This window comes from Mustela lutreola, chromosome 11 (genome assembly GCF_030435805.1).
Source record: "Mustela lutreola isolate mMusLut2 chromosome 11, mMusLut2.pri, whole genome shotgun sequence".
In the NCBI taxonomy this organism is placed as follows: Eukaryota; Metazoa; Chordata; class Mammalia; order Carnivora; family Mustelidae; genus Mustela; species Mustela lutreola.
In genome coordinates this window covers 44,282,815-44,305,899 of record NC_081300.1, presented here as the reverse complement: position 1 = coordinate 44,305,899, position 23,085 = coordinate 44,282,815, and the positions used below count along the sequence as shown (strand labels likewise).

General features: G+C 41.6%; 1 protein-coding gene across 1 annotated transcript in view; it reads right to left on the bottom strand.

Annotated features, from left to right (window-relative positions):
- Positions 1-2,374: 2,374 nt before the first annotated feature.
- The window catches only part of CHST9 (carbohydrate sulfotransferase 9), a 233,054-nt gene continuing 212,343 nt past the window's right edge, over positions 2,375-23,085 (bottom strand). The window contains exon 5 of the mRNA XM_059139311.1: positions 2,375-6,062. Within this exon, the coding sequence (XP_058995294.1) occupies positions 4,974-6,062 (1,089 nt within the window). The 3' untranslated portion in view covers positions 2,375-4,973. The remainder of the gene's footprint in view (positions 6,063-23,085) is intronic.

The window sequence follows — 23,085 nt, the reverse complement described above, 5'->3', positions numbered from 1 at the left end:
TGGGCTGACCTGATAAGCCATGACCATCTTCAACTGCCGATTTGGGGAAAGTTGGCCAGACTCCCTCCCTCTTTCATCTAAATTCTCCTTGACCTTGCCCATTTGTGTCACTGTCTGGGCTTTCTTTTCAAAATGATATTTTGTTTTTGTTATGCTAAATTTGTTCCAGGGACTTCTTTTTTCTGACACTGAGTTCCATGATCAACTGGGAATTTAAAACAAGGGGGAAGAAAACTTAATTTCTTTTCTTTTCTTTTTTAAAGATTTTTATTTATTTATTTGACAGAGTTCATAAGTAGGCAGAGAGGCAGGCAGAGAGAGAGGAAGGGAAGCAGGCTGCCTGCTAAGCAGAGAGCCCGATGCGGGACTCGACCCCGGGATCATGACCGAGCCGAAGGCAGAGGCCTAACCCACTGAGCCACGCAGGCGCCCCAGAAAGCTTAATTTCTTATAAAGTCTTTGAATCTGTCAGTTTAACTCAGCAGGAATAAAGGGATAAGCTAATTTGAAATGCAAAAACCAGTTAAATACACACACGTGTATGTATCTATATTTGTACTGAAAAAGTTTTGAGATACCAATATATGTTTCCTGCTTTTCTCAAACCAAGGAGAGAGTTTGGTAATAGTTTATGCTGCTTGGATTCATTCTGGCTCCCAACCCTAATTGCCAGCTGTAATTCTTCTTTTTTTTGAGAGTTATTTATTTCAGAGTAAGAGAGAGAGGGGGGCAGGGGAGGGACAGAGGAAGAGGGAGAGAGAAACTCAAGGAGACTCTGCAGTGAGTGAGGAGTCAGACGTGGGGTTTGATCTCATGACCCTGAGATCAGACTTGAGCTGAAACCAAGAGTTGGCTGCTTAACTGACTGAGCCACCAGGTGTCCCACCAGCTAGGACTCTTTAGACAAGTCACTGAACCACTCTGATTTAGTTTTCTTTCTTTATTTTTTAAAAAGATTTTATTTGTCTGAGAGAGAAAGAGCACAAGAAGGGGGAGCAGCAGGCAGAAGGAGAGGGAGAAGCAGGCTCCCCGCTGAGTGGAGAGCCCAATATGGAACTCAACCAGAGTATCATGACCAGAGCCAAAGGCAGATGCTTAACCAACTGAGCCACTGAGGTGCCCCTAGTTTTTTTAATTATATTATTGTGTGCGTGTGTGTGTGTGTGTGTGTGCGTGCGTGTGCACATGTGGGCATACATAGCATCTCAGATTGACTATGGAGACTAAATTGATGAATAATGTTTGATTATGATTATGATCTTGAATATTATTATAATGATTATGATTGAGATGAAAAAGGTATGACCCTAGAGGTAGGACTAAACTGAGTTAGCCTTGGCCTAAGGTCCTCAGATGCTTGAACTGTTCTTAAAGGCCTAAGGGCAACTATCCTTCAGATTTTGGAGAACATTGGGGATGTCAGCCATGGCAAAGTTTCTACTTGCCATAGTCTATGAAAGCCTAGAGGCTAAAGACGCCCTAAGAGGTTGAGTGAGAACTTAGAGTAGGGCGATGTTTATGGTAGTCTCAGCCTATGAATTCCAAGTTCTACCAATTCTGCTGGTGATGATCCAAAGGGAACTCACATTCAAAATTCCCTTCATCTGCTTATATATTCTTTCCAGCTAAACACTATATATTTCAGGAAATAATACTTCTTTGATGAATAATTATTCATATGTAAAGTAGAAAATCTTTTTTCCTCTTCTTGATTATAAATGGTATCCAAGTAGCTCTTGAATTGCTAGATAATATTTTATAGCCTGTGAAGTTAGAGAATTTAACAAGTGGCTGCACATTTCCATTGACTTAAAGGATATTTCCAAACATGTGTGAGAAAATTAGTAAGTTGAGTGTCCTGTACCTGCATTTCCATTGAAATTTATGGCAGTTCCCAGGCACAATCACATCAACCACACATATCCATAGATAGTTTACCATGTTAGGTAACTGATTTTGGATTTAACTGCCAACTTTTACTCTACTAGTAATTCCAGACAGGGGAATAACAGAGTGAAGGAGCCTGCCCGGGTCATTACTGTTGCCTATAAAAACAAATAAGATCCTTAGGGTTTAATTAGAGGACTTGTAATTATACCTAACACATGCTAGTGTTAGAATGTGAACACTGGACATCTGGAAGATGAGTCTAGATTTGGTCACTTGCCTTTCAGAATCTAAGTGGTGACCATCCAAAGGAAGAGTGATGTGCACACCTGGCACTTGTGCCCAGGCAGAAACGACAATGGTGGATGTGAGCTGATCTGCAAACAGAAGAATTCAGAAATGATAAATGGAAGAGGTATTTAACATCACAAGGAATCCAAGATGATGACTGGCTTCTTTGGCTCTGCCATGAACAGAAGCCATTTAAAAGAAGAGTAGGTGCATTAAAAATGTGTTCTTCCTTCATAACCCCCTTTAAAAAAAAACACCCTCTCTATTTTAGAGATAGAGAAAGAGCATGATGGAGAGGCTGAGGGAGAGAGAGAGAGAGAAAGAATCCTCAAGCAGAGCCCACTGTGTGTGGAACCCAACACAGGGCTCAATCTCATGATCCTGAGATCATGATCTGAGCTGAAACCAAGAGTCAGCTGCTCAACTAAGCCACCCAGGCACCCCTCCATAAGATCTTTTTAACATGTGGCCCCTGGTACTCACAGCCACAGAGGATGCTTGCTGGTGCGAGTCTTTCAGGAAGAGCATGACTGAAGGACAACCTCTGGTTATGTAGGCTAAGTGGAAAGGGAATGGGGAGGAGAACAGACCGCGGAAGGCATAGAACAGCCTTAACAGAAAGCAACAGCCCTCTTCTCTCCCTCCTGTGCCAAACAGTATTATAGACATATATGTGTGTGTCATATAGACATATATGTGTATGTACATATACATACATATGTGTATGCATATTCCATATATGTACCCCATCTTCATAAGTGTGTTAGAAATGCTAATAAGAGAAAGATAGGACACTTGTTTCCATTTTTTTCTTCCAAAGTTATGAGAAGTTTTTTTTTTTTTGGTTCCTTATAAGGTTTTAGGAATAACGTTGAGAAAATTGCTTCTATACTTTATAATAGATTCCACCCATACAAAAACTAGGGGTTTTTTTTGTGTGTGGTTTAGGAATAAAATTTCAGGCTTCTTGGCATAGTTTCTATTCTCTCTCTTCCTCCATAAAAAGATCATTTCAATGTTTCCAAGTTACAAGGAGTCCACTCTACATGGTACAGCAAAATTTAAATTATACGATTTAGATTACTCTAGAGTAAAATTCCTTAAAAACAGAGAGCACAGTTTAAGTGTAGGGTCTAGAGGCAAGAGTAAATGGAGTGGAAAGTAGTAAAAGGTTGGCTTAGAAGGTTTAATACTTATGATCAGGGAGCCCGCTGCAGTTTCGTACTTGTTGGGAGACACAGATGGGACGGACAAGTAGACATGTGTGGAGTAAAGCAATTCATGAATACGCAGCCATGAAATGGAAAATCAGAATGAAATAAGTACAACTGTAACTAGCTTGGTTTATTAATATTTAAATATTGATGCCTACTTTTCTCTGAGAAACGTTACTAAGTATTTACTGATGAGAAGCAACGATTGGGAAGAAGAACATATTTGCGAGCCGCATTTAAACAGGGTTTGAATGATATGTGGTTTTTCAACTCAAAGCAACAGTCAACCAATTAAAATAAGTTCTCCATCTAAATGTGTCTTCAAACTTAAGGTCTGCTGGAAAAAAATTTCCAAAATTCATTACAATTTTGATAGGGGTGACACCTGGTCCTATTTTCCAAAAACTTGGATTGAATATTTGAATGCAATGGTGTCTTGCATTAGTATAGAATATTTAAACCTAAAAAAAAAATACCTTAATTTGTTTATGCATAAGCCTATTAAAAATGTTTCTAGGGCTCTAATTTTGTTTATTCTTTAGAATATAACCTATCTTTGAAGTGGTATACGAGTTTTTAAAAAGTCATTCCCAAGCTAAGTAATTAGACTGGAAACAAAAGCTATTCTTAGAGCACATTCCGCTAAGAAAGCTACACACATGATGCTTTGATTTAAATAATATTCTTATAAAACTTTGTTATTGTTTGAGGCCTACATTCAGAGGGGCAACTTTGTTTTTGATGATTATTCCATCCTGAAACAATTTCCCTTCTGCCCAATTAAACCAGAATTAGGAGCACATTTATATCTGATGAGGCTTAAACTTCTCAACCGCCTGCTTCAGAAGCGAAGACCTTTAGTGGTTATGCTCATTCTGTCTCTGCACAGAGGGCTCAAAAGAAAACAGAATCAATTCCCTTAAGTTTTTCTGGAAGGGGAAGGTTGTTTTTGCTGCTTTGATCGTAGCATGCTGTGCATCTTTTGTTGGCTGTTGAATATAAAAAGCCATAGCCTCATCTGGTTTTTCCGCTATATCCTCATATTGTAAATCACATACGCCTTCCAATCTAAAGTGAAATGCCTAGGTCCAAAATATTATTTCAAAATTGATTTATCATCACAGTTGATAGGAAGATTTCCGGGGTGTAAGAAAACTCTCCAGTGTGCAGGTAGTATGTCACAGACCGCTAAAAATACATCCATGCACTTTAGACATCAAATTCTAGGATGTAGAATATACTCATGCTATTTTAGATCCCTTTTCCTATCATTGCAAGAGGCTGTTGAAGCTAATGCAGCAGCTGGCTAGGTTATTGCTTCTATAATATAATCCATAATGCAAAAGCAGCTATTTCCCAAACATTTGAGAGCAACTCAAGTTGTTTACACGTCTCTGTAAGTTAATTTTCCTATAACTTTGTGCCAATTGGTGTCAGACTATCTGGGAAAAATCTTCATTAAATTGAGACAATGGCACTTAGTTAATTCCTTCTTACAGAGAATGGTAGGAAAAATTACCGTTAGCTGATTGGAGGCCATCATCATGGGGTAAATACAGGGTTTTAGAAAATGAATGCAAACTACAAAAATGGAGTCGTATAATTAAACATCAAATAGTCCAGGTAATAAAAGTCATAGATTAATTGTCTCTCAGTTCTAGTCAGATCCTTTAAATATTGTCTCACGACCTGAGCATTGGTTCTTTCATCAGAAGAGTGCCTATCCTTAAAGTTTGGAAATTTCAGCTCTTTTGGAGCACCCACGAGCTGTAAAAAGTAATTGGCATCTTCTTCCAAAGTTTCGAATTTCCCTACAAAATCATAGTTGATCAAACATGGATAGCAGAGTTTGCTGACCTTCTCCCAGTGAATGTCCATTCCTACGGGACGGCGGGAATCCAGCAAATAGTGCACGAACTCTTTGAATTTGACTCCAGATCCATTATTTAATGCTTCTTCACAGGCATTTGGCCGATATTTCTTTATAATCGCTTTCCCAAATACCGGATGGTAATAGCTATTGGGGTGTTCAAATTTGTCCCTGAATGCTGACACTAACCTTTCCATGGGATCACGAACAAAAACAGCTTTGGTGTAGGTGTTCAGACGAGTGTATATCCCTTTTAAGTCGAAGCTATCTAGTTTTTTCAAATGCTTCCCGTAGTGAACAGCATCATGGGAGATGTTGTATGCAGACGAAGCCAACCCACTCAGTACCATCAGAATTCTTTTCCAGTTGGAGCAGCCAGCCTTGGGTACCTCACAATATAAGATTTTGTGTTTATCTTCCACATAGATCCTGGATACCATATGAAAAAGATGTGACTGAGGACGACTCACCCCACCATATTTCTTGCAAAACTCCTGAAGGAAAGATCTGCGTGTCTCCTGGGCCACATCTGTTTCCTTCCATTTGTTGTCTTTGACTAAACTTTTGTTTAAAGGGCGGATGTCCAACGGCCACTTCATCTCGTTGAACTTCTTAAAAACAGTCCTACTTCCTTCATGTTTTTCACTCAGCTTAATTGTTGGTGGCCCCGTGGTCTTACCTAAAGCCCCATCCTCTCCTTGTGGGTGGCTGGTCTTCCTTAAGAGCCTAGTTGGCCTCTCAGAGTTGAGAAGATTTTCCTTTTTTCCCTTGGGGCCCTCAGTTATATGGAACTTGGAGTTCTGTTAAATGGAGAAGGAGAAAAATTGAAAGCATATTCACAAACCTGGTTATACAAAAATCATAACATATTTGTTTTAGAATACTATTGAGGAGAGCACATTTCATGTTAGCTGCCAAAACAATTGAGTAAAGCATGCTGACTATACAGTTTGTAGTTAAGTTTCTTCAGAGAAAATATAACAATGAAGAAAGGTATCTATGCTTCCTTCTAAACCAAAGTTTCACATTTTATATTATATATATTTGGGTTACTTACATGTTATCATTCATTTAATGTTAATGTGCAGCATTACATTAATAGACTTTTTCATGCTATATGATGAGTATTATCAGGATAAAACTACTAGTATTGTTTTGAATCTATGACATAGTGAATCAGTTATTGTTTTTGTACTATCTTTGTTATCTATGGTTATCAATTATGTAACCTTCCAAAACACACACACACACACACACACACACACACACATGGTAACCACAAGATGGAAAGGAGAGTATCTTGAATTTTCATCTTAGCTTTGCCTGTAAACACAATAGAACGTACTCCTGTAGGTCAATGATTCTTGAGCTATTCAGAAACATATCATCTTTGTCACTGATTCAGCACTAGTGCACTGAATGTAAGTACAAAATGCAGCTGTATTTGCATTGAACTTTTTTTTGTTGTTGCTTTTGGGGTATGCTATAAAGCACAGAAGAGTTCAAAGTCATAAATTACAACTTAAAATTGTAGCAAAGCTAACTATAAAATCCTCAAGACCATTTCAGTATTTCAAGCACTTGCAAAAAGAGATATCTTTTTCCCTTGGAAATGTTTTATTTTATAAAATTTTTATTTATCATAATAACTTAGTAACTATAATCATGCAATTTCATTCATGTATGAAATCTTTCCTCCTTCCCAAGTGAAGAATGATTAGGGAATCCAGAAAAGTTTACTTGATATCCTGCTATATAAAATTGTATGAAATATAGAACAAGAATTTAGTTCTCTTGTCAGTGGGATGAATCAGCCTACCTACCATCTACTGTTCATCTGACTACGTCCTTCCTACAGTTCTGGCAATGAATGACTACATAAGGGAAGACATGGAAGATGAGATTTTACGGATAAAAATTTTAAGGATTTTCGTTTTTACTCTGGGCAAACTAGAAAGATTTTGAAGGGCTTTGAGCAGAGAAGTAACATGATCTCACTTATATTGAAAAGGATGGTTGAGGAGAAGACTGGAATGGATATATACATATAGAATTGTCAAAATGTTGTTGGAAAACTAATGAATAAATAATGTGCTGTGGGAGTAATGTATAGGGCCACCAGCCCAGTGGTGAAGGGAGTGGTGGGGAAAGTTTCTTAGAGGTTATCTATCTCTCTAGCTATTTATCATCCATCCATCCATCCATCCAAACATCCAACCATCCAACCTTCCATCCATTCATACAGTTAACCACTGTATCCCCAGCGTCTAGAATGGTCGATAGTCTTTAATTGCTCTCACATATTTGTTGAATGAATAAATGGAATTAGGTCTTCCAGGTTGATGAGAAATATTCTAGCAAATCGAACAAAAGAGCAGAGAAATAAAGTCCTGTGGATGGGAACCACCTCCAGGTATCATTGTCCTACTAGTTGAGCTTTAAGTAGGGTGGGGTGTGGGTGGGGACTGCTTCTTTCTGGCGCAAGAAGATTGTGTGAATAACCCCTCATCATCATACACCAACTTGGTAGCCTCATAAAACAGCTGCCCAACTCTTCCTTACAATTGAGTCAAATGTTTGGAGTCCCAACTCTAAAACCATTTGTATTCTGTCTTCTCAGAGACAGCCAAAATGACATCAAAATCCTGAATCCATCTTTACTCTTCTTATCAATGACCTGAAGTCCATAAAATTTTCACAGATGATGTGAAATTTGACTTGAGCTTTGGAAGATCATGGAGTTATTGGTTGACTGCATGGAAAGTACTTAACATAAGCCTGATGTAAAACTGTCAATGTATTTCTGCTGCTACTTCTTCTACTACTACAACTATAAAATAATAATAACAATTATTATAATTAAAACATTATTACTAATACTATAAAATAATAATAATATAGTAGTAGTAATAATGTTTTATCCCAGTGACCTAGTAAATTTCAAGATTTCCCAGCTGTCCATTATTATCCAGACTGTAATTTGTGTGTCTTTACATGTACCCTAATTAGTTCTCTCCCTGCCCCACTGACAAGAACAAAAATGAAATCAGCCTTCCACTGTGCCCTCTGGACTTTCTGCTTGTGGTCATCAAATTCCCCTTTAATCTCCAGAGACTTCTGGAATGTTTGTTTCCCATGACTTTCTCTACATGAAACCTGGCTGGCCCCCAAGACTCTGCTTCCCTTGTACTTTCTCAAGTAGACACAACTTTATTTCCTTGAATCACTTGTCCCTCAGACCAGAAGGGAAGGGAATGATTTCCTTGGACTTTACTGCTGCTTCCAGAACATGTCCACCAGCAAAAGCTTCTACTTCTGTGAAGTGTGTGTGTCCTGCTGAACTTCCCTTCCTCCTCCTTACACCGTCAGCTGCCTTTGCCCCGATCTTTCTGTTTCATGCACTGAAGGGAGGTCCTAGCTTAGACTTTACTTCTCATCCCCATTCTTGTCAGATGACTCTGACACCCAATGAACTCTCAGCCCCTTGACCACCTGGTTTCTTTTTCTTTTTCTTTCTTTTTTTTTTTTTTAAGATGTTATTTATTTGTGAGAGAGAGTGCAAGAGCAATAGAGTGAGCTTGGGAAGGGGGAGGGGCGAGGGAGAAGCAGACTTTCCCCTGAACAGGGAGCCCAATGTCGGGCTCGATCCCAGGACCCTGGGACCATGACCTGAGCTGAAGGCAGATGTTTAACCGACTGAGCCACCCAGGCATCCAAACCACTTCACTTTTAACTGAAGTGTTCTTCATGGCACGTGGACCTTGCCACTACCAGAGCCTGCGCCACTTCGATCATCTCTCTGACCACCATCCCCTAACCTTCTGGCTCATCACTACTTCCAGTTTTGCAATTCTCTACTTCTCACTATGTTACTCAAGCTCTTAGCAGCCAGCACACCTGGTTCTTCTCTTCACTCTCAGAAAATCACCTCTGTGGGGAGACATTCCCTGTCCACCTTCTCTATATTATGTTCTCCTCTGAGATTCTCTCCCATATAAGGTTCCCCAATAAGAACCCTGGTTATTTTCCTCATTGCATTTATTGCAACGTGAAATGATTTCAATTACTTACTTCTATGTTGTCTCCTCCTTTTTCTACCTTTGTTGCACTAGAATGTGACTGTAGAGGTCTTATCTTTTTTGTTCTCTTTTGGATCTCTGGCATGTTGCCCGACACATCGAAAATGATCAATAAATAATTGTTCAATGAGGAAATCTGATCCTCTAAAATCAGAGGTGGATTCTTTATTTCACAAGTTTCGAGGTGAAAATGTGATTTTTTAAAACCAGAGATAGATTCCTTATTTCACAAGATACAGTAAAAAAAAATGTATCTGTACATCTATTAACAGGATTTATTTACACAATTATATTACACTTCCACCGGCCTTTATACCATATTTAGTTAAATAAAAAATAAATTTACAAAAAAGTCTACCAAGGTATTCTTGCCAATGCCAGCTTCTGGTCTTTGTAAACTTCTCCTAAACATCAATAGTGGTTGTACCTTGATTATATCATGATTATGATTTCTTCTACTTTTTAAATCAATTAATTAATTGATTAATTTTTCCCTTCTTTTTAAATCAAAGAGACTAGTGTCAGTTTTTTTGTTATTCTAAATAGGAAAACAGTGCAGTACAATGGCTCCCTGCACATAATCAGGACGTCCTTCTTGTGTACACAAAGTGAGAGTTGTGCTTGCACAGTCACTTGAAATACAAATCATTTTTACTAGGGATATTTTAGATTGTCTTGAAATACCAAAAAGGAGAAATTCACCTTCTTTTTGATGACTACTACACACTTAAAAACCAGGCAGTGCCTCAGACAATATGGCATTCAGAAACTCTACATTTTCATCTATGTTGGAGAGCAATGACGGAGGACAAAGATTTTCATGAAAATAGAAGTTTCCGTTGCTTTATTTCTTGTGGTAAATGTGAGTTTGATTTAGTGATGGGCTTCCACACAATTGTTTTATAACCTTGTCGAAGAAACAGTATTAATCAAAAGGTCAAGGTTAATTTGGATAAATACTTTGCCAATTCTTGTCAAGGTGCTGAAAATCTGTATTCAAACAAGACTTTGGCAGAAGAGAGCACAAATAAAATAGGTATGAAGTAGGCATGGAGGGCTTGGAGTCCCACCTGCCTGGCAAATCAGATCAGTTCAAAGTCACTCCCTACTGCCTGGGAACGTCTGGAGGCTCGCCAGCATCCTCCAGCCTCACTGGGGACACACAGAAGCCGAGTCTCTGGGGGGTGGGGCTCCCGACTAACTTAAACAAGCTCTCTGGGCACTCTGCAGGCAGTAATGGCATTTGAGGGACTGACCACTCAACAGAGTATTGCAAATGAAAGTGAAAAAGTAATAGTTCATCTCATACCATCCAGGAGAGAAACATCCAATATGGTGGGTGGAATATTTTAGTTAAGTAGAGACAAACGGTCCTCTATGGGTAGGGATGTCACATCAGCCTTCACACAGACCAGATGGAAGTTCCTGTTCCCTAAGCTGCTTGCTGATGACACGTTTGGCTAGGGAGATAACTGCAGGGGGGAGTTTCATTGTTCATAAATGAGACTTCAATCTCCTGTTAGTTTATTGAGTACTAATTAGTTTCCTCACCTCTGAGTAAATCAAGGGATGGGCTAAGATTAATAAGTATTGACACCTCAGGAGGCTTCTTGTTGGAAGGCCATTAGACCGCCTAGTGTCCCTTATCTCACCATCAACTCACCTTATAAAAACCATTACTAGGGAGTGGTGGCCTCCCTCTCCATCCCCAACCCCACTCCATTTCCTTCAGTCACAGCAAAGGCTTTCCATGACTGAGGGGTCTGGATCACTAAAACTGCGATTAATGGTATTTTATTTTATTATTATTTTTTATTAAGTTTTTAAATTGTAATTCCAGTACAGTTAACATACAGTGTCAAATTAATCGCTGGTGTGCAATTTAGTAATCGAACAATTCTATACGTTACTCAGTGTTCATATGATAAGTACATACTTAATCTCCGTCATGTGTTTCATCCATTCCCCACCCATCTCCTTTCTGGGAACCTTCAGTGTATTTTCTATAGTTAAGAGTCCATTTTTTTGGTTTGTCTCCACCCCCTCTGTCCATTTGTTTTGTTTGAGTGAAATTCACAAATGAAGGAAATCATAGGGTATTTGTCTTTCTCTGACCGACTTATCTCACTTAGCATTATGCCTCCTAGATCTATCAGTGTTGTTGCAGATGGCAAGATTTCATTCTTTTTTTGTGGTTGAGTAATATTCCATTGTGTGTGTGTGTGTGTGTGTGTACACACCACATCTTCTTTTTCTATTCATCAGTCAATGGGCACTTGGGCCATTTCCATAATTTGCCTATGAGATGATGTTATTTTAAATCCAAAGCTTGTACTAGTGAATTTTCACCACCATCATCACCATGCTGTTAACAATGACAACAGTAATAAAAAGAGTACACTCTTCCATGCCCATTTTCCTTCAGGACACCTTGTTCTGCTTGTCCCCAAGGCAAATGTCTATAAAGCCAAATGTATGTTGTTCCTTCTCAAAGTGGCTCCTCCTGCGCTTTTTTTCTATTTCTGAAATGGTTCTACTACATTCTTGCCACCCACTCACAAAATCTGAGAGATGCTTTAACAATCAGAAAGTAAATTGGTTAATCTACATCTCATAATGCCTCTTAAAATTCTTTTTCATTTATCATCACTTAATTGGATATTCTTTAGTATCCTAATTGGTCTCCCTGAAAATTATTGCTGAATAAGTCTTCCTAAAACATCTTACTTTTCATCCCTTAAAATCTGGAACGGGCTCAACTATATATAAACCCGAGTCCCGACTCCTTAGCTGGCATTGGCAGTCTGTCGCCACTGGGCTGGTCACTTTGTGCTCTGCTCCTTTCTTGACGTATACACTCTTCTACTTGCTTCCTCTGGGCTCTCACCACCCTCCACTCATGTTCTCCCTCTTGCGTGGGACTTTCCAAATCTCCTAGGCTGATAGAAAATCCTGCTCTCCCCTTGAAAACCACCCACGACTCCAGCAAGGGATTCTGCTCTCTTTAAAACTTAGCATTTTGTCTGCACCACCTGTGAAAAAGTGATTTTATTCCAGGTCACATAGTTATTTTAGCCACAGCTCAATTGTACACCAAGGCAGAAAGCTATAGTTTTCCATAAATACCTTTGAAGAATGGATCTGCTTGACAAGTCAGGTGAAAGATAGTCTTGAATAAACCAATGTTTTGCATTTAATTGAAGTAAAGAGCATTATCATTCCCATACTGTCCCTTTATTTGGGTAATTAACTCATATTGGCTTTATGCAGTTGACAAGTACTGTACTTCTGTAAAACTTGATCTACTAATGTGCTATTATGTAACTGAAGGAATTTGATCATTCATCTGTCACACGTATATTGAACTACTACTATATGCTGCGTTTGGCACTGTAGAAACAAAGATAAAATAGATAAATTTTACAGCCCCCTGAGGAGGTCAAAGTTTAAATGGATTGATAAAAAAGGAGTTTATGAAAAAAAATGACAATTGCTATAATAAAAGGATACATAGGGTATTGGGGAACAGAGACAAGAGTACTTACTTTATCTGAAGAAATTTTGTGGGGGAAACTTTCACAGAGAAGTGAGGCCTGGATGAATCTGGGAGGATCCTGGGGAGTTGGTAGGTCAACAAGCCAGGGATGGGAAAGATTATCCAAGCTGATAATGAGAAGACACTTGGGAGGATGAGATGCGGATAAGAGGGAGAGGCATTTGAGGTTGGGTTTGACTCCTCACACCCATATAAAGAGTCTAGACTTTGCCGTGTAGAGGACAGGGATTTTCCATAAGGCAGGGACTTAGAATGAACATTCTAGCCACAGTGGGGAGGTGCAGCTGGGGGTAAGCAGGTCTAGATGTAGAAGACAAGTGTGACAGCCCATCAGGAATTCTTAGGACAGGAACCAAGGCAATGAGGTAAGAGTGCAGAAGAAGGGAATTAGTTGAAGTAAATTTAAGAAATTGATTAGACTGTAAGAGTGGGGGCAAAAGAAGTGTAAGGAATGCCTCCCCATATCCCAGGAGAGGGAGTAGAAGGTACCACGGGAGGCGATGGGGTGGGTGTAAGTGTTCATTGTCTTCAGTTTCAGACCTTTTGAGTTTGAGGTGCCCTTGAGAGATAGGGGTGTTGGTATTAGGACTCCAAAGCTGGGTATACGGTATATGGGTGTGAGGAGTCAAACCCAACCTCAACTGCCTCTCCCTCTTATCCGCATCTCATCCTCCCAAGTGTCTTCTCATTATCAGCTTGGATAATCTCATTATCAGCTTGGCTGGGGGAGGCACTAGCTGAATTTATGGGCCTTGAAGGCGTTCCTTAGAGCTGCCATAATGATCATGGCGTCTGCCAGTTTTGAGTGCCTGCCACGTGCCAGACCCGTAACCCACCAGCATTTCCATTGTACAGATGAAGAAATGGAGCCTCAAAAACATTAAGGAACTCAATTAAGGCACATAGCTTGAGAAAAGGGACATTGCATGAGCCCAGGATTTTTTCTGAGTTCAGAGTGTCCACAGTGCCTGTGTCTTTTGTGGGGGGACCTTTGTGGTCTATTAACAGCTGCTCTTGGTGATGATAATATTGGTGATTAAATATGCCCCTTCCTATCACTGAATTTTGACATTTTTCTAGTTTAATGACATAACATTACTTTTAGCAATGTATCTTTTGTGATTGAGCTTCTTTCTAGATATGAGCGAGTTAAAATTCTTCAGACCCTCCTGGAGCCCCAGTTATTTCTAGTGGTTAATAAGGGTGATGATGCCAGTGGGTGGCTTGCTAGAAAGTGGGTCCTTCCTAAGGAAGCAAACCAGTGTGTCTCTGTCTGGTCCCTCCTTGCTGCAGCTGTTCCTCTCAACTCTCAAGCCAAGGGCTTCCGAAGCTGATTGTTTACTTATGAGAGGGATGAAGACAGACTGCATTTCCACCAGGACACTGGGACAACGGGAGATGCATGTGAGCATCCAGTCCCAATACCCAGCACCCTCAGCCCCGTCTCCTCCATTCTTATCCTCCGCTCTTCCATCTTTAGTTACACATCGTACAAATGTTTCCTGAGCACCTACCGGGTGCCAGGCACAGGGCTACATTTTGAAGGTAGAGCTAGCAAGTCATAGTTGGTCCCTGCTCTTATGGGGAAGCCTCAGGGGCAGGAGGTGGGGAGGGAGATACAGAAGAGAAAACCAAGAATTATCACACTTACAGCAGGAGGCAAGACAAGAAGGAGCATAAAAAGGGGGGGGGCATTTAATCCCTTCTTGGAGGGTGGGGAGGGTTTCATGGAGAAAGTGTGTGCCGTGCAAAATCATTTCTGTTTCCTGTTTCGGTGACTTATGTCCTCTCTCTAGAATATTCTTCTTCATTGTGTTTGCCTAGTTAAAAGGGCAGGGGAATGGAGCAAGTTAATTTAACCACTGCATCAATCCCAAAACGAGATACGGATATGTTCATTGTACAGAGGAAGGGCTCGAAGCTCAGGGAGTTTACATAACCGGCCCCAGTTAACACAGCTGCTGCTGCTTCCCACCTCGGTCTTACTCATCCGTGCTTTTTTTCAGCTGCGTCATACATCAAGCAATTTACTCCTCGTTTAATGCCCATTTAATGAATTGATGTAAGTAAAGCATAAAGCATATGTCTGCCACAAGGGAGGATGGCAGTTGAGAACTGGGGTTTCTCAGTCACATGGACCTGGTTTGGTGGCTCCTGTTTCTATCATTTTTCTCTCAGAGCAAACCTGGCTACCCTGTTTTAGTTCTAAGCTTCAGCCTCCTTGTCACTAAAATGGGGATAATAACAGCATCTACCTTGCAGCGTAGCTGAATGATAGGAAGTATGTATGGAGTGCTTAATGCAAAGTTTGCTTTCTATAAATATTAGGTGTTTTTATTGATTTGTTCCTTAAATATTTATGAGCATCTCTATGGGACAAGCATTTTCTAGGCGAATAGGAATGCTTTTCCTCTGCTTTTCCAGTCTTTTTCTCCTCTTCTCACTTAAAACATGACAGACTTAAGAGTCTATGATAAGGGGCGCCTGGGTGGCTCAGTGGGTTAAGCCTCTGCCTTCAGCTCAGGTCATGATCTCAGGGTCCTGGGATCGAGCCCTGTGTCGGGCTCTCTGCTCAGCCCGCTATGGGGGAGCCTGCTTCCCCCTCTCTCTGCCTGCCTCTCTGCCTACTTGTGATTTTACTCTCTGTCAAATAAATAAAATCTTAAAAAAAAAAAAGGGAAAAGAGTCCATGATAAATGCTCAATGGGGATAAAGCTGAGTGGAAGAAAGAAGCAGAAGACAATTGAGAGACAGAAATGGGAAAGCAAAAAAAATCAGTGTAGTGGCGATAAAGATGATGAAAGAAAACAGAAGAAAAGAAAGCACACTTAGAGTCCCAGGAAGAAATAATGAGTACGTGAAGCTGGGGGCGGCAGGGGTGGGTGGTGCAGAGAGAAACTGGTGACCTTTGGTTCTCTCTCAGCTGCCACCTTCCAATCATTGAAGCTGCCTGAACACAAAACAACACTTTCAATACTGAGATTATTCCAACTGGTCCAACGAGCTCATTTCTATAGTCAACTTGGATGCAGGGACTGAAATTCTAATTTCATTTGCCAGTCCTCTAATTTCGGATTTAATTTCTCTCTCTATTTTTTCCCTTAAAGCCAAAGAAACATAAAAGACGAGGATGTAGGGCGAAGGACGAAGTTTCTACTGAGAATAGTGCCGTTCTCTGGTTTGGCGAGACCCGTGGAACCTGGAAACAGACATAACCTCGATGTATGTAAGTAGGTAAGGCTTCTGTCCAAGGAGTCCATTGTGCTTTTATAGATTTATTATTTTATCTTTCTTCTAAGGTTTCTTGAGAAAAATGAGGCTATTGCTTTCAAATTCGTGGATAAATAAAACTACTTGCATTGTAATTTGCCCAAGTTCATTCTGCGGAGTCAGTGGTGGAGTCAGGAACCCAGTCCAGTTCTCTACTTCCATCTTAGGAAGAATGAGCACAACACTTTGCTTTTTAAAGAAACTCAAAACTTTAATGAGGAGCTGCAGGGGGTTAACGTGAAATCCATTCCGATGTTTGATCCTCACCATGTTGTCTCCAGGGTGTGCCCTGCACGGGTCCAGTGGGGAGGAGAGTGACAAATACAGCCAATGATATTTGCAATAGAAGAAGGAGGAGATAAACGGATGTTGCACTGCAAGGATTTTGATAGCTCACTGGAATTGTAGATATCTAATCGATTTAGAATAGGACTCTCTAATATCTCCAAGTTGGTGTTGAGTTTTCTAAAAATTACTAATTGTCAACCCGCTGCTTATCCCCTTGCACTGAAGATGAGCAAAAACAAGAGTGTGTATACCAGAGAGGGTTCTGGAAGAGACATGGAGGAGTCAACCTTGACTCTGACACCTTCTTCTAGACAATGCAGTTGCTAGACTATTCTTGCTCTTGTTCACAGGGATATAATGAGGAAGAGGGAGCCTGCTGCCCTGGGTTGGAAGCCTATGTGTGAAGTTTTCTTTCTTCCTTCCTATTTCCTACCCCCCTTTCCTTTCTTTCTCTCTCTTTTGATGTTAAAGGTATGGATTACCAAGCAAGGGGAATGAATAAATGGGGAGATACCGAAACAGGGGACTAACTTGGGGTGGACCAGGGGGCCAGGGAAGGCCAGAGCCCTGGGTCAGCCATGGAGGAGGGGGCTTGGCTGCTTCCATAGGATGGAGATGTAAGTGCAAGAGAGAAGAAAGCCGTTGTGAGGCCAACAACATGGTGGCTGGATAGATCCACAAAATATAAAGAACATTTAATTTTAAGTCAGAGCCATCAGGCTTTCCACATATTCATTGGGTGATTTTAGGGCAGTGTCTTCATTTGTGTTTCCCTAGAAGCAGACCTTGAGTCAAAGATTTGAGGCAAGTGGCTAATTTGGAGTAGATTCTATCAAGTATGTGTAGGACAATAGGAAAATAAGATAGGGAAGAGAAGGCAGAGAGGATAGGGTGAATTTTAAAGAAAGTTAGCACAGTAGGAACTGGATCTCAGGTCCACTGGGGAACTTTGAGAGCTCCAGAGTTATCCCACCAAATCCCATCAGCCATGGTTGGAGGCTCCTACAGGGAAGAGGTCTGGCAATTCTAGGCTGCTCTACAGGAAGCCAGGGTAAGCTCCTTCAGGCAGTGAGTCACAGGTGTCGGTAGTCAGCTGGAAGTCTGGCCAAAATGCAAGGAAATATTAAGAGATGAGAGATTATTACAAAGACACAGCCAGTGTTGTTACAGGAAGTCAATTAACATTCTAATTCTGTTTTTCTATTTTTAAAGTGAGAATCCTAATATTTGTTCTTGGACATGTTGAAATGGAAGTGATGGCATTGGCTGGCATCCAGAATCCCAAGCACCTCGCCCTTTGGAAGTGTCACTTGCCCTTTGGAGATGTTCATGGTGTGCGTTTGTGTACATATGTATAAAATAAGGCTGAGAAAAGGAACCCCTTATGGAATCTCATCTTATTGCACTGAACTAGACTATATAGATTGGTAAGAATTTTCTTGCCCAGAGTAGGCAGTTCTATGACCTAGAACCAACTTTGAGCCAAAAAAGCCTTTTTGGACCCATTTACCCAAGGCCATCCTAAAATCTCAGCCCTCTGATTCTGACACACTGGTGGCAGGAAAAAAAAAAAAAAAAAAGGAGTCTCTTTGAGAATGTATTAGATAAAGGCAGTTTCAAAGGGCCCAGTACAGTGCCTGACATATAGTAAGTTTCTCCAAAATGTTAACACATCCCGTCTCTGTGCCTTTCTTCTCTGGTTGTCCCTTAACACTGGGAAGCTCATGCAGAAGGCCCATCTTCCCAGCTGCAGGCTGAAGTGACTAAAGCAACAGGTCCTATTCCTGTTCGACGTGATGGAGGTGGACACCAGTTAGGAATGAGCACCTGCTGTAAAGGCTGCCCATCCCTAGGCCAGTAAGAAAGTTTGGAGTGATCACCTCAGCTCAGGGGTGTGGCCAGTGACTAGCTAAGCCCATTAATCCATCTCCCCTCTGGCTGTGGGCTGGAAAACCAGTTATCAGTGAAGAGAAAAAAAGTAACAGCCTTAAAGAGACACAGAGTCCAAGAGAAGAGCTACGTCAAGGCCGTGATGGTGGTGAGACCGTTGGTGTGGGCGAGAACTCAGTCCCAGGAAGCAGCATGTACTCCAGGGCTTGTTTCGTTCCCATTCATTGCCTATCAGTCCAAAGCCACTTGAGTTCTGGGAAGGGCCACGCTGTGAGAACCACAGTGACCCTGGCAGGAACACATTCCATTCGTCTGATTTGGTTAAGTGTCTGCCAGCCCAGGATCAGATTTGCCGGTGTCAGCACCTTTGAGCGCCACACAGGCCTCTCTGGCTTACTCACCTGCAGATTTGACAACTCAGCTTTACCCAAGGCTGCCTGCCCAAAGCCTGGCCCAGCCCTCTCAGTCCAGAGCAGGCCCCTCAGCCTTCGGTGCCCCCGTGGCTTACCTGGATCCTGCACTAGGAAGAGAGGGTTGCCTTAGGCACCAGATCAGGCCTTGGCGATCGATCGTGAGATCATGCCGAGTGGGATCTCTCTTGGGGATTTCAGTGTGGAAAAAAATACCCAGGGAGAAAGTAAGACACACTCACAGCAAAGGAGAGGGACAGAGAGGCAGGGGGCAACAGAGTGAGTTACGAGATGAGGTCATCAGAAGGAACAGATCCCTACCGAAACGAAGTGATGATCAAAATGCATATTTGTAGGTCTTACCCCTTCATGCCTTCAATTTTACCCATTTTATCTTACTGATATTATTTGAATCCAAATTTTGAAGCTTTTTGGGGTTTCCAAAATGAGTTGTTTCTCCTGAAGGTGAGTCTACTTGATTCAAGAAGTTATGGAAACTAAGAAGCATTAAGGACCCTGGCCCTGGATATTCCTTTGGGTCCCCCTTTCTTCGCAAGGCCAGGTATGAGCAGCGCTGGTCCCCATCCCTTAGCCTGAGGCGGGGAGTCTTCAGGGTCTGTACAACTTCATTCCCCAGAGCTGGTATAGAATGAGCTGCGAGTGTTTATAGCAGCAATGTCCACAATAGCCAAACTATGGAAAGGACCTAGATGTCCATCAACAGATGAATGGATAAAGAAAATGTGGTATTTGTACACAATGGAATACTATGCAGCCATCAAAAGAAATGAAATCTTGCCATTTGCGACAACGTGGATGGAACTAGAGCGTATCATGCTTAGCGAAATAAGTCAAGTGGAGAAAGACAACTATCATATGATCTCCCTGATATGAGGAAGTGGTGATGCAACATGGGGGCTTAAGTGGGTAGGAGAAGAATAAATGAAAAAAGATGGGATTGGGAGGGAGACAAACCGTAAGTGACTCTTAATCTCACAAAACAAACTGAGGGTTGCTGGGGGGAGGGGGGTTGGGAGAAGGGGGGTGGGGTTATGGACATTGGGGAGGGTATGTGCTTTGGTGAGTGCTGTGAAGTGTGTAAACCGGGCGATTCACAGATCTGTACCCCTGGGGATAAAAATATATTATATGTCAATAAAAAATAAAAAATTTAAAAATTTAAAATAAAATAAAATAAAATACTCAGGAAAAAAAAAATGAATGAGCTGCGAGTGGACATGGATGACAGAGAGGCGCCTGCCCTCTGCAGCCCGGACTCCGTAAGTGCGAGTGGGACCCCAGCCAAGGTGGGCGGTGGTGCTGGGGGTCGTCCAACCCTTTCTGTTGCTTTCTTTAGGCAGAGCCCAAGTCCGGGGAAGTAGCATATACCTGGGGAAACTCTTCTTCCACAACCCAGTACCTATTAGTCCAAAGCTACTTGAGCCCTGGGAACAGCAATGCCAGGTGAGAGGGCAGGGCTTGTGTTGATATCCAACTACAATTTTCTTATATCCAGTCACTGATGGACTGTCTAACCTATTTACAGAGACACTGATATCATCCAGCCAGCAAGCAGAATTCTCTGAAGGTCCTTCCGACAGTGCATCGTCGCCTCCCTTGCCTCCTTACAATGCTGTCATCTGCTCCTTGGTGAACACATCTCAGCACCCCCCACTCAGAAATAACACCACAGCTTCTTGATTCCATCTACTTTCCTACACAAGGGAAAGCTGTGCACAACCGGGGGAATGAAGTCCCAGACTCCACACAGGGGATTTCCGTAGGGTCTTCTATAACTGAAGGCCACTGGTAACTAGCCTGTAGCCAGTATGGTGACTGAAAGTAGATGGAGGTGCACTTCTAGATCGGTTCTTAGACCCATGGGTTAAAGCCTCCTGCCTCGCCTGTGACTCAGGGTCCGTCCAGTGAGGTTCCCAGGTTCAGAACACGCTCCCTCCTGAGCGAGGAGGGGTGCTGACACTAGATGGCAGGAAAGGGTCAGTTTGCCTGTCTCGACCCCCACCAGGGCTCCTGTCTCCTTTAGTTAAAGGCAAGCTCCTGGACTGAGGCCACAGGGAGAGGATGAGTGGTGAGTTGGTGTTGGATCGGTATACACACGTTGCTTAACATGCAACTGTCAATCACTATTCTACCAGTGCTTTTCTACCAAATCAACCTCCCTCACTGGAATAGCATCTCTAACTGAACACCTTGGTGGGAGCTGACTCAGCCTCCCATCCATAAGACGGAAAATGGTGCCTCCCTAATGGAGCTGTGAAAAATAATGAAATATATATATATATATAATGTCCAATGTGCAGTATATACTCATAAAATGTGGCTTTTAACTACGACTTTTATATTTCTGCTGAGAGTATCACCTTTCTGCGGTAACCCCAGGGACCTCGTGTTAATCTTTGTCTTAGACTGTTACGTCCCTTCATATTCAGGCACCAAATTCTATTCAGTTTTTCTATTCAGTGTTCATTTCCACTATCAATATTAGGACACGCACACATTTTTTTTTCATGCCCAGACCACTGTTACTGCCTGCCCACAGGATGAATTAAGTGAAGCATTCGTTCGACAAACATTTATTGAGCATCTAATATATGTACTGTTTAATGCCTTGGGACAAACAACTCCTGCTCTCCTGGTACTTATGTTCTTGTGGGTGGAGGTAGCTAATGTGCAAATCAACAAAGGGATAATCAAGAAAAAAAAAAAAGTCACTGGTGGTAAGTGAGAAACAAACACCAAAGCGGACAGTGATGGGAGTGTGAGTAGCGGGGGCGGAGAGGAAATGGAGACAACACAGACGATAGATGGTTAGGGAAGATCTATTTCGGGAGAAGCTACTGGAGCAGAGGTCTGAATGACAAGCATGTCTGTCAGGGGCAGCGAGTGAAAGGGTCTTCGTGTAAGGGTGAGACAGGCCCGGTGGAAGGATGGAGGGCAGGGCCCGTGTGGTTGTCACATGAGCGGGAAGGGCACAGTGACAAGAGATGAAATCGAAGAGGAGAGTGGGACCCTATCTTGTAGGACAATCAGATGGTGGAGAGCATAGGAAGCACGCTGGGTCTCATCAGAAGCGTCTTATTAGCTGCTGGAGGTCAAGAACATGATGTGACTGATGTTTTATAAAGCTCACTCTCCTTGCCCAGTGGAGAATGGACCGGGGGCCTGGCAGGAGGGGAAGCAGAGTAGCCTGGAGAGAGGCTGGTGGCTGGTACCACTGGAGACAGAGCAAAAAGGAAAATACAGGATATGGTTTTAAGAAAATTCCACACTCATTTTCCCGAGGTCATTTCTCAACTCTCAAAACTTTGTTGCCAGCTCATTGTACTTCCCGCTGAATCAAATCTAAATAAATGTGGTTTCAAGTTCTCCATGATCCTTCCCTGGCCTCTTTTCGTTGATTGTTGACTTCTCCGAACTCCCACAGTGTCTATACTGGGTGGTTAAGAGCAAGTAAGCAGTAACACAGTCTGTCATTCTATGCAGCACTTAAGGCCTGTTAGTCTTCTCTTCCAAGAGAGACAATCCCCTTAGAAGAGGGTCGGTGCTGGCACTTTCCTCCACATCTCGTCGCACGAAGCTCAGCTCCAAGCATAGGGCATGTACTAAAATTGCTTATTGATTGATTAAAAACATACATGAGTAGCATTCATCTCCTCCGTATTTCTTTCATATGAGGAAGGGTGATTATCTGTCAATATTCATTGCACCATTGAACCAATATGCAATGCATTAATCATCTCTGAGATAACCAGATGAGGCTTTCTTGTAATCTTTCTATTTTGCTGAGATAATTTCACTTGCTTTGGAGTTTATGAGGCCATAAGTGGCTCCCATCTGTTGATGAACATATTTCTAAGAGTCATTTAGTATCAAGTATGGAATACTTGAGGGGAAGTTAAATTGTAACTTTTATATTAAGTGTCATCTTAGTAACAGAACCAAAATTGGAAGCATGTGTTCAATTTTGGTCTTTCATTTTCAAAGCTTTAGGTCAGGCAGAGAATTAATTTCATTTGTTTACAAAGTAGATTATGCCTAATAAAATCTATTTTGTTTATGGTCACATTTTAGTCAATCCATTGCCTTAGAAAATGAGAGAAATCTGATTGGCTAATCATTCAACAAAGTAAATTACATTATTCCACATCCACAGAACATTGGCCTAATTTAATTATTCAGTAATAGCATGATGAAAATACTCCCCTTTAATACATTTTGAGCAAGGCGCATACCCATGATGAAACAGTGAAGAATCGCGTTTATTCCTTCCTTGTTTGATGACTGACCATGGAATGTAACATAACATTTC